Genomic DNA, 19,205 nt, shown 5'->3' with positions numbered 1-19,205 from the left:
CCGGGATGAAATGACTGGCCGCATGCTGCCAGCAGTAGCAAGTCGCTTGGGAAACTTTGTGACCAGGTAACCTGGCTGAGGAGCACATGGAGCGGACAGTGGCAGTGTTGGGACAGTAACTCTTTTGGATTCTGTATGCTAATCTAGCTAACCTTGTCCTGAGAATGCACGAGTAATTGCAATTCTAAAAAGGGTGAGTGATAGTATTTGAAGAGTGGACCACATCTTTCATTAATCCTGAAGGGAGAAAGTCCATTTCAGGCTTACTCAGCTGAAAAAGAATCCTTGCCTTCTGTTTTTTGCTTCTTTTTGCCAGTGCTCACATGGCCCTCCCCTTCACCCCCTACAAATGTATTATAATTTTGTAGACTGTTTCAGTTCAGTTCAGTTGCTCAGTCGTGTCCAACTCTTTGCGACCCCATGAATCGCAGCACGCCAGGCCTCCCTGTCCATCACCAACTCCCGGAGTTCACTCAGACTCACATCCATCAAGTCGGTGATGCCATCCAGCCATCGCATCCTCTGTCATCCCCTTCTCCTCCTGCCCCCAATCCCTCCCAGCATCAGAGTCTTTTCCAATGAGTCAACTCTTCGCATGAGGTGGCCCAAGTACTGGAGTTTCAGCTTTAGCATCATTCCTTCCAAAGAATACCCAGGGCTAATCTTCTTTAGAATAGACTGGTTAGATCTCCTTGCAGTGCAAGGAACTCTCAAGAGTCTTCTCCAACACCACAGTTCAAAAGCATCAATTCTTTGGCGCTCAGCTTTCTTCACAGTCCAACTCTCACATCCATACATGACCACTGGAAAAACTGTTTACCCCCTAACATTACATCCTCAAGGACCTTGGTAGTAGTGGGTAATATGAATTTATTGTAGTTGGATTTTCTGTTGAGTATCAATATATTGGGGTGAAAAGTGTACTTGATGATGAAATACATAAAGGGTTAAAACTAGGACTAAATCATCATATGAATGTTGACAACACTGTCAAACCTTTAGAGTTTTGATACAGGTAATTTTATTTTGTATTATTTATCCCCATCCCACAGAAGTCCTGTTCATGTGACTTTCTTTGTAGAGACAGAAGTGAAGTGATGTATCCAAGGGTACTTAGCTGTCTTAGAAGCAGGGTTCACAACAAGAGCTCTTGGTAAATATTTTCCTGTTTATAATTTGTTGATGGCAGTAGGATTATTTTTCTGTCTCCTGGATTTGTATGTGAATATATCACATGGCTGGGGAACTGGGCAAATGGAGGTAGGGGTGTTTATGTGAGCTTGCGTGCCAAGCATGGTGAGCACTGTTTTACAAACCAGATTTGTGCTCTTAGGAGTATGTTGCAAGTTGAGGCCAAGCCCACAGAAAATTATTTCTAAATGAATACAATATGAAAAAGTTATTTTATTTCTAATTTTACATGTAACATTGTTCTTTGGTGAGTCTCGGATTACACTTGAATGCATGTCTGTTAACCTGATATGAGATGCATGCATGATTTCATCTTGAATGCATTTGAATATAATAGCACTGGAAATGTAATTTGTATTCTCAAATTTTATAAAGCAAAATAAATAAATCTTGGGGGTGGTAGCCACACTGAGCGTATTGCGTTGATTTCTTTGGGCTTCTCTCAAACTAATTACCAGCTTCCCCTTGCAAATCCAGGTCTTCTCACATGGGCAGGTCTGTCTGCTCTAGATCCTTCATACATAAGTCATCCTCATTTCTTCCACCTCCAGGGAGTGGGTAGCTTGGACAGATCTGTGGGGAATGTATGTTTAATTCTCAAGGGAAACCAGTCTTCAGTTCCTCTGCTGTGTTCCTGTTATCAGTGATGACTCTCCAGTTAAACTCTCTGAGGTGATGAATATGTTCTGGGTCTGTTGGATCCAGTACACTCAGTAGCCACTAGCCTCCTGTGGCTATTTAGCACTTAAAATGTGACTAATGCAATTTAGGAACTAAATAATTAATTTTATTTAATTTTTATTTAAATAGCTATATGTAGCTAGTGGCCACCAATTTGGACAATGTAGGACTAGAGCCTTTGAGGTCAGCAATTGGTCCCAATTCCAGTGTACTAAACCACTGACTAAAAAGCCTCTTGATGAGAGTAAAAGAGGAGAGTGAAAAAGCTGGCTTCAAACTCAATATTCAAAAAATTAAGATCATGGCATCCAGTCCCATCACTTCATGGCAAGTAGATGGGGAATAAGTGGAAACATTAACAGTCTTTATTTTCTTGGGCTCCAAAACCACTGGATGGTGACCACAACCATGAATTTAAATGACACTTTTTCCTTGGAAAGAAAGCTATGACAAACCTAGACAACATATTAAAAAGTAGAGACATCTTTTTGCTGACACAGGTCTGTATATTCAAAGCTGTAGTTTTTCCAGTAGTCATGTACAGATGTGAGAGTTGGACCATAAAGAAAGCTGAGCGTTGAAGAATTGATGCTTTTGAACTGTGCTGTTGGAGAAGACTCTTGAGAGCCCCTGGGACTGCAAGGAGATCAAACCAGTCAATCCTAAAGGAAATAAACCCTGAATATTTATTGGAAGGACTGATGCTGAAGCTGAAACTCCAGTACTTGGCCACCTGATGTGAAGAGCCAACTCATTGGAAAAGACTCTGATGCTGGGAAACAGAAGGCAGGAGGAGAAGGAGGCAACAGAGGATGAGATGGTTGGATGGCTTCACCGACTCAATGGACATGAATTTAATCAAACTTCGAGAGACCGTGAAGGACAGGGAAGCCTGGCATGCTGCAGTCCGTGGGGTTGCAAAGAGCCAGACACGTGACTTAGTGAGTGAGCAACAATCACTGACATTCTGCAAATGAAGTGCCTGTATGTGCGGGTGTTTGAGTGATGCTCTGTGCTCTTGTCTGTCAGCTCTGAGCATCCTGAAGGGTGAACCTTTCTTCAGTGATTTGACCACCCTCCCCAGGCCTCCATCCCTGGCTGTTGCATCCCTCATGTCTTCATTTCAATCCATTGACCACCTAGCTTGTACCTGATTTCTGAAAAACATGGGAGGAAGAGAAGGAGGGGAAAAATAGATAGAAAGGATGTTAGAAAGTTGAGGAAAAAAGAAGACTGAATGGAAAGGTTACATGGAAGCTCTGTAGTCTGTATCGCTAAGCTGAAAATGAGTACCCAGGTGTTCTTTAGAGGATTGAGGTGTGTTAAGGAATAGTAACCGACTAATTGAAGCCAAATTATGAAATGTCAGTGCTGTCAATGCATGAATATTTCACGTGAAAGGCTCTGGGGCTCTTTGGGGTGGCATTTCTCGTAAAAATGACTTTGCTATGTTGTTATTTCCAAAGACCATCCCAGTATCTTAGGGTCATTGACCTAGGACACTTACACAATATTAGGGTGCTGGGAAGGATCTTAAGGAACACTTTTTTTCTAGGTGTGTTCTGCCCCTGGGAGGTGAATAAGGAACCACCAGATGCTTTTATGGAAAGGGAACTCTGTCTCCATCCTTGTGTTGAAAGTTCCTGATAGGGAACCATGGAGCCTTTGCAATCAGATGGAAGTTAGGAGCACCATGAATTCCAGGAAAAATATGTTGATGGTTTTCTGGACTGTCTAAAAGATTTCAAACTCCAGGAATGGGGTTTTAATTTTCTGCATTCTCTTTGGGACTTGGGTTTCGCTAAAACCGTTTCAGTCCTTGTTTTTCTTATTAAATTAGCAAGACTGACTTGAATCAGAATATACCATTATGGTTTGAAATGTTGAAAGAACAGGATAGATGGGCATGACAAATATCTCAGGTTCCATTTAGGATGTGTGGGGGTGGAGGAAGGGGGGGACTTGCTAAAATAATTATGATTCTTTTTTAAAAAGTTAACCTGGGGAGTAGTCACATGGTAAAAGTTGAAAAAGTTAAAAGTTGAAAAAAGGAAAAAAAAGAACAAGAAATGAAAATAGTGAGAAGCTAAATTTATGTTTGTGAAAGCTTATATTTGTTTTTCTGAATACAATTGGCATGGGATGCCCTTAAGCACTTTTGTTTGTGATGGGGAATTTTTATTCTGGTTTTTAAAGGGTTTTTGGTGTTTGTTTGCTTGTTGTTTTTTGCTTTAAATCAGTTTGTACTTAAATAACTAGCCAGATGCAGCCAGTGGCTGTGGCTGCATAACTCAACTCATCTCGCTCTCATCTCCCACTGTCCAGATCATTTCCCCAGTACTTCTTGTTCTAGGCGTTCATTGTGGACTTTCTAAAATATGGATCTGAGATCCTTTCACTTGTCTACTGAAATATCTTTAATGGCTCTTCCAGCCCTAAAGCAGGTGCCAGCAAACTTTTTCTGTAAACAACCAAATAGTAAGCACTTTAGGCTATGTTGGCTATTCAGCCCCTGTTGCAACCACTCAATGCTGCCATTGTACTAGACAGTGTATAAACAAATAAGGCTGTCTGTGTTCCAATAAAGCTTTATTGACAAAAAGAGGTGAATTTGGCCCTTGGACCAACTCCTGACCTACAGGGTACTCTTCAGGTTTGTTGGCCTGACATTCAAGGACATTTTCCATTTGACCTCAGCCTGCACAACCAAGTTCCCCACTCCCATTCTTTGAAGCCTCGGAAGACAGTATGGTTTTTTAAAAGGCTCTACCCTTTTGCTTGTGCTGTTTCTGCACTTGAGTCCCATCTTTCCTCTGTTTTTTTCCTATGAGTCAGATCTCCATGCTTTATCTGATACAAAGTTCTTGTCAGCTCCTCCAGGCCAAGTCTGCCCCATTCTTTATGCTCCACAGTCCTCTGTGTAAGCCTCTGATGTTGCTTTTACCATGTGACTACTCCCCAGGTAGACTCTGAGGGAGTGTGTGGTCTCATTCCCCTTATTACTCAGCTTAGATCTTGGTGTAAAGGCCACTGAACAATTGGTCATGAAGTTGGCCCACCCATGGGCTTGTGAATCTCTTAATCCAAGCTGCTGCTAAGTCTCTTCAGTCGTGTCCGACTCCGTGCGGCCCCATATACGGCAGCCCACGAGGCTCCGCCATCCCTGGGATTCTCCAGGCAAGAACACTGGAGTGGGTTGCCATTTCCTTCTCCAATGCATGAAAGTGAAAAGTGAAAGTGAAGTCGCTCAGTCAGACTCGTAGCGACCCCATGGACTGCAGCCCACCAGGCTCCTCCATCCATGGGATTTTCCAGGCAAGAGTACTGGAGTATATTAACTTGTAGGTGAACAAACTACAGACTCAGAAGGGGGAAACCATGGGCCACAGTTGCTGGAAGGGGCAACAAAAACACAGCCAGGGCAAAACAGTGCAGATCCATTGTAGTCAGGACTGTCTGGGAGTCCTTTGGCATCGACCTCATGGCCCAGACAGGGAGTGAATGAGGAGTGAGGGAAGCAATGTCTAGTTTAGGGCATCAGGACCAGGGAGAGGATGCAGCCTGCTGGAGGGAGATCAGAGAGAAGCAGCAGGCATGATTAATGGGATGGAGGGACTGACTCATGAGGCAAGATTAAAGCACTCTGAGGAGCTGGGGTACAGACCGAAAGGGGCAGATGATAGCAGGCTGCAAGTATGTTAGATGGATAAACACCCAGGAGGGAGCAGCTCGCTTCATTAGAGAGGTGAAAATGGGGCCTCCCTCAGAGAATGGGAAGGGTGCTCAGAAAGGGCACGGGTGACTGACAGGGGAACTCAGTAGACGATGGGTGGGCCAGGGGCAGCTCTGGGTTGCTCGGACTAGAAACATCATGGAAAGGTCACCGTGGGGTGACTCTTTCAGGGAAGCCTCTGCTTTTATCCTGTGGAGTCTCGAAGCCTGCTGTGACTGCTGACCTGGGCCTGTGAAAATATTAAGTACCAGTCATTGAATGTTTCAACAGTCCTGAGGCCTTCTGCATGGAAGTCAGCCTTCTGCCATCCCTCCCTATCTTTAGTAGAACCAGAGATACTTGGTCCAAGCCCCTTCTTAAATCCAGGGCACACTCTCACCCCTGCCTGCTGGTGGATCTGACCAGAAACCCAGCCAGCACCTTGATTTACAGCTTCCTCAGTTGGCTCGTCTCCAGTAGTGATATGGCTTGTCAGGCATTTTGGAAGACAAGATTCATTTGAAACTGCAGTGACTATCTTCAGGCTTCAATATCAGCTTCCTACAGGTATTCTCTGAGATTTTCTCCAGAGTTAGGAAGAGCAGCTTCTGCTGTAGTCTGACCAAATGGCCCATATTGTGGTAGTTCCTCCATGGACAGCTTACTCTCTTTAGTAAGACCTGTAGAGTAACCGTGCTCAATTTGATTGCACATTCAAATCACTTGGGGTGCTTTTTTAAAATAGCTGTGCCTAGACTCCACTTCCAGGAATTCTGATTTAAACGGTCTTACTGTGGGCGGTGCGGGGTAGAGGGCAGGGGTTGCTTCCCTGGTGGCTCAGATGTTAGAGAATCCACCTGCAATGCAAGAGAACCGAGTTTGATTCCTGGGTCGGGGCGATCTCCTAGAGAAGAGAATGGCAACCCACTCCTGTATTCTTGCCTGGAGGATTCCATGGACAGAGGAGTCTAGTGGGCTACAGTCCATAGGGTTGCAAAGAGTCAGACACAACTGAGTGACTAACACTTTCACTTTTTTTTTTTTCCCCACTGTGGAGGGGGAAGGCACCAGGCATCAGAACATTTTCTTTAAGTTCCCCATATGGTTCTAATGTGTTGGGAACTGCCACGGAAAAACCTTTATTTGGGTATGATTATAATTCACACTGATGTTACTCTTCTATCTAGCTAGCTAGCTAGGTACTGACTATGCTATCACCTGAATGGTTTTTCTAAAAAAGCAAGCATTTACCAATAGGCCATCTATGTGCTTGGCCCCATGCTGGAGGCAGGGATCCAGTGGGGAATAAGAACGTGTTCCTGTCCCTAGGGAGCTTATGGTCCAGAAGGTAGTCACTTAAGGCAAAGCAGGATGAACCCAGAGTACTGACATGGTACCTTTCAGAGAATTCCATTCTGTGTGTTGCAGCTATGCTTAACTTGAAATTCTGAGTGCAAAGATAGATAAGTCTAAGTGTACATGTCATAGTTAAATATGACTCTCAGGTCTTGCTTCAAAGATTTGTTTAGGAAGTAGAAATGCAGTTGGTAATAACAAGGGTAACAACCCAAGGTCTTCATGAATCTTCAAGTTCCTGAAGCCAGCACAGCAATGTTTTCCCAAGGTGGGAGGTGTCAGGGGGCATCTAACACGGTGGCAAGGTAAAAGTATATGAGTGAATTTTGGGGGGGTTGGTAATCATGTATTTCTTTTACTAGATATCATTATGTGGATTGAAGTTACTGTAGGTATTTCAGCAAAAGAAAAAAGTGTGGAAAGATAAATAACAATACTGTGATGGTGATGGTTTAGTGGCTAAGTCATGTCCAACTCTTGAGACCCAATGGACTGTGACCCGTTAGGCTTTTCTGTCCAGGGGATTTTTCAGGCAAGAGTACTGGAGTGGGTTGCCATTTCCTTCTCCAGGGGTTTTTCCTGACCCAGGAATCAAACCCAGGTGTCCTGTGTTGCAAGCAGATTCTTTACTGACTGAACCACCAGGGAAGCCATGGTGGTGTGCAGATATGGCAAAAATTGGGAAGGTTATGTGCATGGATTGAAGTTTGCATAACTGCCCAGGGCTAAATGGTGCCCCTTGTGGGGAGTATAGTGTTTCTAGGACAATCTCATTTTTTCTTTCCATCTCCTCTAGAGTTTTCTCGCCATCTGATGAACTTTTTTCTCTGACTTGAGTACTTTTCCTAATGGTTGTAAGAGTTGCTTTGTCTTGACTTCATAGAGAGAAATATTGTGAGCTTGTTCATGGCATAGTTCTAAGGTTCCCTCGAATTCTTCCCAAAATCTCAAAGCACTTTCTTAACCTCCTCCATTTCTGTACCTTTCTCTCACTGGAAGTAGCTTTCACTCTTGCTTTAGGGAACTTTTAACAGACAAGCAAAGAACTATATAATTCCACAGAGTTCCTGGGGAGAGAAGATCATTGAGTGTGGATACTGGGGACCAGTTAAACTAAGTCACATCATGACCAAGGGACTCACTTGCAAACATCAACCCATGACAAGTAACTTTTCAAATTTCATATCTCAAAACACTTGCAGAATATACCTTTAGGTACACAAGTTTATGCATTAATGACAGAAACAGAAACTCTGAAAAAACCACGATCCTCTGAATATCCTTTTTACTTCTATTCCTGTTTTCAGCTGTGCTGGGCAGAGTGTTGACCACAAGTGTATGAATTTTAGAAACACTCAAGTAACATCTCTCCAAAGAGCCATGTGCACTGTGCTCAGTCTGTCCTGTCAAAAGTTATATGAGTGTAGGTAACCTTGAGCATTCCTTACCTGAACAATAAAATGTCTTAGTTGTATGCTTCACTGTAAATTTAGTTTTTAAGTGTTCTTATCTGATATGCTTACATCAGCATCTTGCCTTGACAGATAATTTTCTATGATAATCTTAAATAATTGTGTAAAGAGATCTCTAATGCCTTGTTTCATTTATAATTTGTCCCAGCTGTAGGCATTCAGATGAAACTTGAATTTTTCCAAAGGAAGTTCTGGACTGCCAGCAGACAGGTAAGTTATAATCAGCATGTTGAAGCATTAGCAACACTGTTATTATACAGGTGTTCACATTTGAGTACCCAGAGCCTAAAAGTGCCAGATTTCCGATGAATGTTTGTAAAATGAACTGCTGGGCTGCTCAGGTTACCTTTCATTTCAGTGCAAAGTAAAGGACTGACAGCATGTGAGACACCACATGCTGAGAAAGCAGAGAGTTTGCTCCTGAAAACAGCTGTAATTGTGAGATCAAAATAGTGACCACTGTAAAGAGAACTTTTTCTTCTAAATATCAGGGACTTTTGCGAATTTGCATAGTGACTTTTTAAAAATCTTATGATGCCCAATTATTTGTGAGTCTCTTTATTTCGTTTTTGAAGGATTCTGCATAGCTGGGTTATACTAAGCATGCATCTGCTTTCTTTGGCCGAGGGCTTCTCTGCCTTGGATAATCTGGGAACATTCTTTACTTGCACTGTGTATTCTGTACGAAGTAATATCAGTGGTGTTTGTTCAGTAACTCAGCGGGAATGGCAACACATAAGATGTTTCCATCTGTCCAAGTCTATATGTTGAGATGGTATATAGTTTTTCAAATGAAAATACTTTAGGAATTTATGCATCAAGAACACAGAAGTTTTTAAAAAGTCAGTGGGAAATAATTTAAAATTAAATAAATACTTAATTATATTTCTTGTTACAGAAAGATTTGAGGTCTTAAAAAGATATCACTATTGAATAAAGCATAAATTAACATGGACAACATAAATTAAAATGAAAAAGAACCAGGTTACTCCTAAGTTGTCTTTTTGGGGAACACAGGTATACCTGTGGCGGATTCATTTCGATATTTGGCAAAACTAATACACTATTGTAAAGTTTAAAAATAAAATAAAATTTAAAAATTAAAAAAAATTCTTTATTGAATTTGTTACAGTATTCCTCTGCTTTATGTTTTTGGTGTTTTGGCTGCAAGGCATATGAGGTTTTACCTCCCCACCTAGGGATTGAACTCGCAACCCCTGCATTGGAAGGCAAAGTCTTAACCACTGGACTGCCAAGGAAGTCCCCCAGATTAGCTTTTATATTACTGTCTGGGGCTGGTACTCATCCTAGAGAGGATGGGCAGATTCATCCTGGAGCATTCCCTTCGGATGAAACAGGCGAGGACTCTGATGGGCTGCCCTTCAGTAACCTGATGGCAGCCTTAGCAGATGCTGGTGTGTCCAAATGACATGTTTCCTTTTGTTTCCGCCTCACCTCACAGTGCGCCTCTCTGGATGGCAAATGCTCAATCAGCTGTGACGACGAGGTATGATGGTCTCCTGGGCCTGTCTCTGCTCTGATCAAGTTGGGGCGGGGGGTGGGGTGGTGGCGGAATGACTGAGGGTGCTTTCTCACAGGGGGAATGTCTCACAGAGCCAGATCTAAGAGGTTGCTGTGAACCAGTCTCCAAAAACCCAAGGACATTTGCTTTGTTTCTTTCCCTTTCTTCTCCCAATCAGATAGTTTTGGAGAGCTGGGAAAGTATAATTTAAATGTCCCATGAACAGCACTGTTGGGATTTTGGCGTTTTATAGAACACAATACAAATTACTGACATTTGAAACTCTCACTACAATTCTCAGAGTTTTCTACCAATGTGGTACCTCTTTTCATCTTCTTAACCACCTAGTAAAATGGATTGGAATATATGTCCCACTTTGCAAAGGGGGAAACTGAGCATCAGGTAAATTAAATGTCTTGCTTAATTTCATGTAATAAAGAAGCTTAAAAATCTAAGCGTTGAAAACTCAGCATGTTGCATTCTAGCATACTGCTTCCCTTCTACAACTCCCTTTCCCTCCCTTCTTTCTTTTTCCTTATCTCACTCCCTCAGTCTTGGGAGGACAAATTTGAATTCCACACATGAGCAGTAGAATAAAAAAGATATACCACTGTCCCAAGTTTGACCATCAGATTTAAGTTTTTATAGCATCCAGTCCCATGTACCTTCTGCCCCACATCTTAGATCAACCACATGTGAAGTAGCATTTCACCTTGGCTCAGGCAGCCTTCTCTCTCTGAGTCAGCCAAACCATTAGTCAATACATAAAGTGGAGCTTATAAATGATCACTCATTTACATTCCTTCTAGTTACCACAGGGATTAAATAAATCCTGCTGCTGTCCTAACCAAACATAATTCCAACACAGAAAATATGGATTAGAAGTATATTTCAAAAAAAAAAAAATAGGCAAACAAAAGGCAAGTAAAGAAATATAAAAGAGGGAGTATGGGCTGAAGGTAAAGTACAAAATGCTCAGTCCTTAAATATCCAGCAGTTAAAACAAAATCATAATAGCTGTATGAGTTACTACTATTCAAAGAGTAAAAGCAAAAGCCTGACTTCTCCTGACCATTAGATCAAAGATAATTTTCCCAAAGGAAAGAGTACCCTGTGATGTTTTATGACCAGTACCCTTTCAGTAAGTTTGGGAATGCCGTTCATAGGCTAGTCAAGTGGCTTCAAACCTCTCCTCTGTTTTTGAGGCATTACTTGTCTTACTGTAATGCTCAGTTCAAGACCGCACAGCTCAACAGTAGCATTGATTAATCAGTGTTACGAGGCCCTGTGTTAAGCTACTAACTCCAACTTGTGTTAGAAGCACGGAGGACAGTTGGTTGATTGGTTGCGTGACTGGCTGGATGGTTGGTTGGCTGGTGGGACTGATGGTGCTTTGGATAGTTGGTTGGTTGACTGACTGGTTTCTGGTTGATTGATTGGATGGACAAACAGTTGGTTGAACAATTTAATGAATAAAGTCAGAGGTGGTCATCTTCCCACAGCCTAATACTGCCTCTGTGCATTCTCATACATAAAAATAAGTAGAAATGGATTCCCACTTAGAGCTAGAAAAGTGCAATGTATGTTAGTTATCCAGTGACTCATTTCACAGGTGGTCTAGCACAGCGGTTAAACGTACAGGCTGTGCAGGCAGAGTAGCTTCCAACTGTGGCTCTGAAAGTAATAAGCCTTGCCTTAGTTTCCTCAGCTATACACTGGGGATAGAAACACCCCCAGAGTCATGGTGAGGATGAATGAGATAATATATGGAAACTTTATAGCACAGCTCCTGTCCTGTGGTAAGCCCTCAATAAACATTAGCTATCAAATGAAAATGTCTGCAGACACATGTAGTGGTTCGCCTGAATCTAAAACCTCAGGTGGAAGTCACATACAAACTTTAGTCCCTTGGGCATAGTAAGCACAAGGTAGGATATCTTCCTCAGTACTAATATCTGCTTTAATAGCCTTGGGGATGGAGCCTTATTAAGATATCATTTTGAAGCTTCATACCTTGAAAATTAAGTGTGGCATAGGCTGGATCGCTGAACTTGATCTGATGCTCAGATATCCCCATTTTGCACTTTAAAGCTATCATCCATTTCCCATTTTGATTCTAAAGTTTTGGCTTCAGGCACCTAGTTGACATAGTTTTAAAAAGAAAAGCCAGGCCCCTTTCCATCCTTTCAGCAGACTCTTTCCATGTGTCATTCCCTTTCATAGCTTTTAATTAAGTCTTTGAGACCATGTCCCTCCACTCCTCCAACTGCCCTCAAGTGATCAGGTCCCCATTAAAAACAGCTGTGGGGGATCATTAAGTTCACGTGCTTCTGGCTTCTCTTCTCTACTGAAGACCTGGCGCAACTCCCACACACTTATCAGACACACTTTGCCTCGGATCTGATCCAGTCCCTCTGTCTCCCCCTGCAGTGGCCTCCCTGGGCCCTTGACTTGAGTGTCCTGGGCTGCTGGGTGGAGTCAGTCTGGCCAGATGTCTTCCAAGCTTATAGATACCTCTTCATGGAGGGCCTGGCCATGGGCCTAACTGAGGACTTTAAGGAGCTTCATTCCACCCAAGGGACTGTTAACTTCAGAACCTGAGAGGCAACCTGTCTCACACTGACTTCTTCCTTCAGGACCTATTTATTGAGCCCTCCTGACATCCCTGGTACCTCCAGCCCCCAGGAGTCAATGGGATGCAGAGTCAGAGGTAGACCCTGTCCTCCAGGAGCTAACTGGTTAGAAGGGGAGATGAGCACATGTGCTTATCAGCTGACTTGCCTCCACAACCTCTTGCTACAAACTGTGTGACAACTTCTGTCTCCAAAAGATACTCATAAAGAGGGCACACAGCAGGTGCTGAAGAGACACAAACATGGTTCTCTGGGGACTCATAACGCACCTTGCACCATGCTCAGCAATTTGCACTCACTGGCCTACTTAATCTTCTCTTTGAAATAGTTGTTGCTGTCTCCATCATGCAGATAAGGAAACTGAGACTGGGGGTGTTAAAAGGCTTTTCTCAAAGTCATGCTGGTTCCAAGTGTCCAAGTCTCTGATTCTCAAGCTAGTATCTTAGCCTCAGAGATAATACCACCTTCCAGGTAACACAGCTTAGTGCTAATGTTTCTCACTTCCATATTCTTCCTCCCCAGTTTTCCTTACTATCTGTGACAGCCCAACTACCATGGCCTGGTTTGGGGCTCTAACCTCAGGTATCTTACCTAACCTGCTTTTGAGACCAGAAATCAGACTTTCTGAACAATATTGAGGCAACAAAGAGTTGAAGAAAGTTGCCTTTTAAGGCAACCGTCACCAGCTCTTTATTTCTGCCTTTTCCAGACAACTTCATCTTTGAATGTTTTGTCACAGGTGGCTGTGGAATGGGTGCTTGCCATGTCTGTCAAACTTAGAGTTCCTGCTTTGCCCAAGCCCTTCAGCCTGTCATTCTGCCCTTGTCACAAAGGGATGGACAGACTCCTGAGAAGTTCAGCTTAATTTGGGGCAGAAGTAGCATAGTGAGGGAAAGCCGACAAAATATCTCTTCTATTTCCTTTTACTGGAGGAGGGAGAATGGAGAAGGCAATTAACTACTGTAAAGAGACATAGAGAAAACAATTTATCCAGACTAGAATCTGGCTAATTCTACTCTGATTCTTTCATAACGCAGCACTCTGCTCACTTAACTTCAGGGGCCTTACTCCATTCCACCGTACTTCCCAATAATTTAATCCAAGTGCTTGTTGCCAGGGAGATGTTTATGAAGTCATCACAGTGACTGAATATCCCTAATGTAACAATATTGCCTGTAATGAAAACTAAATGACACCTTTCAGATTAAGGGACCCAGTTCTACCTCAGTGACACAACATCCTTGCAAGGTTGACAATCTTTGTTGCATACTGTCACTTCTGTTTCTTCCACACCAGATGAGAGTGGAAACAGAGGCTGATAACTGTGAAGTGAATCTCCTAATGCCCAGGCCAACGTTGATTCCATGCAGTGCTGTCTGTTATAAGGGGCTGAGGTCATCATTTCCAAGAAATGAGGGTGGGGAAAGAACCAAATATTTATGTCAAATTATGAAACATTTTATTGAAGCTTCATCTTTAAATAGAGTGGAAATGGTGAAATATATTTTATTTTACTTAACAAATTTAAACTTAATAAATTTGTAACTGTAGTCATATCCTGATTCTATTAACAAAGAACATGTTTGGTTTGGGAGTGGGGAGTATAATATTTCAGATAAAATTATAAAAATCAAAATATTTAATCCTTCACTTTATATTTGATTTTCTCAAAGTGATCACAAGGGAGGTGACATATAGTGGACTTTAATCAGTTTCCCCGGGAGCTTCTCTTATTCTCTTCCTTTTGAAATCATTCTCTCTGGAAGCATCTTTCATGTTATTGGTGGTGATGTTTTGTTTTTCCTGAGTGTTTTATCTCTTGTGGGTACTGATGTGCCAGTGGTTTCATGTGTGATTGGAGCTGATCTCCAGTATCACCCTCATGGACTTCAGGAAATATTGCTTCTTTCCCAAGATTTTCAGTTGCCTTGTGTTTGTCTTGTATTGTCTAATATTTGCAGAGAAAGACTGACCACAAAGTTATAGGTCTAATAGCAGTAATACCGATTGACTAGGGATGTTTGGGTAGGAATTTATTTTATAGTTAGGGATGGAGGGTAAGTTAGGATGACTTTGGATTCTCTACACAATTGTAAGGATTTGGAGAGTCAGTATATGGAGGCCACTCCTATGCTCAGCAGGTAGTTTTATTGATTGAATGGAGGTTAAGCCCCCTTTGCATCAAGGTCTATATCTCCAATTTGTCTCATATGATCCAATTAACTTAAAATTAAATTGAAATCTGCACATACCTCGTGGCTGCCATATTGGACAGCCGGGCTCTGTGAGTGCTTTCACAGTGCTGTTTCCTACAAAAGGGGAACGTCTGTCAGGACTCCCAGCTGGGCCAATATAGCGTCCATGCAGCCAAGAGCTTCTCTGAAGAACAAGAGTGTGACCTTCACCTGGCCCCTTTGAATAACCGAGAGAAACTTGCTCACCAAAGCAGCCAGTTCTTTTCTGAAAGGTGCTAGCAAGGCTTTTAATTTCCTGCTGAATCTCCACCATTGCCTACTAATAAAGGATGCATCTTTCTAACTAGCTTACTGCTGTACTTCTGTGTCTCGCTAGAATCAACTCTGTGGATAAGTAAATGTCCCAGAAAAAAAGCAGCCCTGCAGTGGCCTGGAGTTAGGGGACTTTAGCTCACGGTAAAGATATGTTACAAATTAAATGTTGCAGTCGGTATGTAAAGCTGCAATAAATAGAAACTGAGTTACATCAAGGACGGAATTAAACCTTAAATTTAAACTCCACAGCACTGTAATTAAAACTTAGCCTGTAGCAAATCATTCACTTGAGATTAAAGTAGTGTGGGGGAAGCAGAGGTTTGGGCTTACCTTGCTACAATTTATAAGTCTGAGCTACCAAAAGCTAACAGCCCTGCCCCCAAATCCAGCTCCCAATTAAAAACACAGTTTGAAAACCTTTAGGAGGCCTGAGGGGCCCCTTTAACAGAAGTCTGCCCCTTCCCCCCTGCCTAAGTCTATGAACAAATTAAAAAATATTACCTGGTCCCCTGATGGTCTTCTGAGCTGACACGGTGTTTTCATTAATACATCATTAGAGTCATGGCATTGTGCTGTCGTTTTGCTTTCAAAACAGCCTGCACTTCAGCCACTGTTAATACAGGTTCAGAGGCCTCTGGACACTCTGTTCCTGGGAAATATTATTCAGGTCATATAAACTTTTAAAAAGGAAGACAAACTGTAATAAATAATTTTTAAATGCATTTTCTTTTTATCCCAATCTGGGATGTTCAAGGCTTGCTTAGTGTTTAAAGTTTATTTGTTAGTTTTGCAAAACAAGTGCTGGGGTCAGCCTAACTTTGTGCTTAACTCCAAGAGCCAGCTGGCATTTCCAGTTCCCCCAAAACAGCCTACAATAGGTGTCTCTCAGGTTGGAAGTACATCATTGCATGTAAAAGCAGTCTGAGGACCCAAGGTTGAAACTGTGGTGTTTTTGTTTTCTAGACTGTAAATTGTTACCTCATAGACAATAATGGATTTATTCTGGTATCTGAAGACTACACTCAGGTGAGTGAGGAATTTCTACCTACTTACAGTAAGGATCCCAGACTGTGCTTGGGTCAAGGGAAGTGAAATATGGTGTTGAAACTTTGAGACAATGATCTGTATTTGAGAGGTAATAGCAGGAGATTATAAAACCTTATTTCCACCCCTTTAAGAATGTCACAGCCTACTTCTCAGCAGGCCCTAAAGAGATTTTACCTCCAGGGAGGAGAGGAGGGGTGCCGAGCCCAGGCTCTGCTCTCTTACACATAAAATGTTCCATTTATAGAACTCTTTACCTCAAGTGTGGAGGTGCCTGAAAGAGTTCGGCTAATTTTAAGGAGGTTTCCTCCTTTTAATATTTTGATATTTTATCTTTATATATAATTTATACATCCACACAAATATATGTATATATGTATGTCAACATAATTATTCTTTATGGCTTTCTTTCTGGTTTTTCCTTTTTAAAAGTCAGTTATCTGAGTCCAAGGATTAAGTTGGGTTCTCAACACTGAGGGCCAAGAATCCACATATAGTTGAAGAATGTTTTTCATTTGATTTAGCCGTGTGCAGTGTCGGGGCAGGAGGGAGAGATGGAAAGAAACCAAGCTAGGGTGCTCAGCAAAGAAAGCTCCACTTTTATTTGGAAATCAAAGTAAGAGTTAAAATCAATAGCATTGTAATAGAGAAACATGAGTTTCTCCTTTAAAACTTGGTGCCTGAAAGCTTTCTCTGCAGTTAATGAAATTAGCATGTTAAAGTCAAATCCAAATCAGTTTAGCCATATGGTATAGGAAAGAAACACCAGAGGTGGAGGCAGATGGTTTCTGATGTGAGCTCTCTTCCTTAACTCGATTTGGAATATTGGGTACATCCCTTAACTTGCCGGGACTCCTGGTGGGGTCTATGAACGGAGGATGGTTGACTGCAGAAGTCTTCTTCTACTCTAATACTTGAGGATGCTAGCATTTTATAATGAGATTTCATTTACATCATTTAAAATGTTTCAATAGTCAGCAGTGTGATAGACCCATTAATGCCTAATAAATTAGTTAATTGTCCTTAAGTATGGCTCCTTAGGGTCTGAGCTCAGTGGCTTGTTAATCTGTGAACTCGGGCTCCAGGTAACATGTGGAATTGTGCTTCAGTTTTCCCTCTTATCTATGAGAATGTTGTGGGATTTTAAATGTACCTTTGGTCGATGGTAATTACATAGTTGAGACTCAAACTGCTCACAAATGGTCTCCTCAGATGCTGGACGTCACTAGATGTTGGACAGTTGATGGACATTAGATAGGAAGGATAAGCACATGAGATGTGGTCAGTTTCATGGGAGCAGGAATGGCCATAGGCCTATGGTAATGTGCCCCTGTGTCTGGGAGGAGTGAGAACCCAAATTAATCCCCTGTGAAGACGAGCTCTGTCGTCCTGCCATAATCATGGAGGGCTGAGATGAGAACCTGATCCTGGCGGGGAACGACATGGCAGATGTCTTTAAGTGGTGAGTCTTGGACCAGCCAACACAATGAGCCACTGGAATAGTGGCCTCTCCTAAGCCATAGCCACTACATGTGGCCTCTGCTCCCTCCTTTACTCATGGGTGGAATAGCCCACGGAGCCTGCCCTGCCCCAGCTTCTTTAATGTCTGGTTTCTGTACCCCAATTAGGTTAATTCTTCTTCATCTAACAACCAGTTCCACTGACACTGGCATATTTACACACAGGAAATGCTCATGTCCTTGTTGCTCCCAACAGCAGCACATACCCACAGAGTTGGCCAAAAGTTCAAGTTTCCCTGGAGTGAAAAAGGCCATGCTCAATCTTCAATCAGTGAAATGTCATTTCCTTCTTTCCTCCTCTTTTCTGACTTTTTGGCAAAGCCTGTATGTGCTTTTCTGCCTGAAAACTCCTAAGAGCCTACTTGAGGTCACACCATTACAAGGAAATTAGGATTTAGTTAATACAAAGTCTATGGACTTTATGTAGAAGCTTCCCCAGTGGCTCAGCAGTGAAGAATATGCCTGCCAGTGCAGGAGACACAGGTTCAATCTTTAGGTCGGGAAGATCTCCTGGAGAAGGAAATGGCAACTCACTCCAGTATCCTTGCTGGGAAAATTCCATGGACAGAGAGCCTGAAAGGTGACAGTCTGTGAGGTTGCAAAGAGTTGGAGATGAATGAGCACATACACACATGTGGAATTTATGTGATTTGGGCTCTGAGTGTAATGCTCTCTACTCTCCGCCACATAAGATACAAATTCTGAGAGCACCCACAGTAGACATGGGGATTCTCTACTGGTCTGCACTGGCCCCTTCCAGTCTGTTGGCAGAGGAAGGTTGTTGGTCCAAGCTCTGTTCTGCCATACTGGATACATCTTCCCCCTTGGCTCCAGGAGTCTGGAGGGATGCCCGAGGATGTTAATCCTTCATTCCACCATTCAGAGTTTGCAAATCTTGGCCAACACCAAGAACTAGACTTGCAGAAGCAGAAGTTTAGCACTGGGGGAGTGCCCTGAAGATAGTCCCAGAGCTGGAGTCAGCCATTGGAGGTCTGATTGGCCGAGCCTTCTCTTCCCAGATCTGGACAGCTTTATTCTTGGTCAACATATTAGCTGCCTATGGACAAAATGAAGATGTTCCTCAGAAAGTGACTTAGAGAAAGGATGTTTTCTCCACTGTAGCAAATTTATAGAGCCGATGAAGAAGGGATGTATATCCCTTCTGTATATCCCTAAACAGGTCATTTAGGAATTACAAACAATTCTTTTTCTTACTGCTTAGGAAGCCCTTTCACAGTCTGTTTCTGTCTGTATGAAGTAGTGTTTTATTCCCAAGGAATTGAGAGCAGATTAATGCCTACTGCCTCCTTCCAAGAGTGTGTGTGCATGTGCTCCTACATGCGCGTGTATGTGCACATATGTGCACACGTGTGCATGTGTGTGTTATTTCCAGCACTTAGCACGTGTTATTGAATGCCACTCTTACCCCACCCCCCACCCCTGCCATGTATTTGAAACATCCGCATCTGCTTATTTGTTCACTCTGTAATCCCATAACTTCTCATGACTATTAAGACCTTTTCCATGTTTATGTAACAGTAGTCCTGAAAATCTCCTTTTGCCC

General features: G+C 42.5%; 1 protein-coding gene across 6 annotated transcripts in view; it reads left to right on the top strand.

Annotated features, from left to right (window-relative positions):
- CACNA2D3 (calcium voltage-gated channel auxiliary subunit alpha2delta 3) overlaps nucleotides 1-19,205 on the top strand; it is a 900,236-nt gene that overhangs the window by 795,414 nt on the left and 85,617 nt on the right. For all 6 annotated transcript variants that reach the window (XM_059879667.1, XM_059879666.1, XM_059879665.1 and 3 more), the window contains 3 exons: nucleotides 8,561-8,622; nucleotides 9,875-9,919; nucleotides 16,041-16,103. In XM_059879667.1, coding sequence (XP_059735650.1) covers nucleotides 8,561-8,622; nucleotides 9,875-9,919; nucleotides 16,041-16,103 — 170 coding nt within the window. The remainder of the gene's footprint in view (nucleotides 1-8,560; nucleotides 8,623-9,874; nucleotides 9,920-16,040; nucleotides 16,104-19,205) is intronic.

Source organism: Bos taurus, chromosome 22 (genome assembly GCF_002263795.3).
Source record: "Bos taurus isolate L1 Dominette 01449 registration number 42190680 breed Hereford chromosome 22, ARS-UCD2.0, whole genome shotgun sequence".
Taxonomy (NCBI): Eukaryota; Metazoa; Chordata; class Mammalia; order Artiodactyla; family Bovidae; genus Bos; species Bos taurus.
This window is presented reverse-complemented; position numbering and strand designations above follow the sequence as displayed.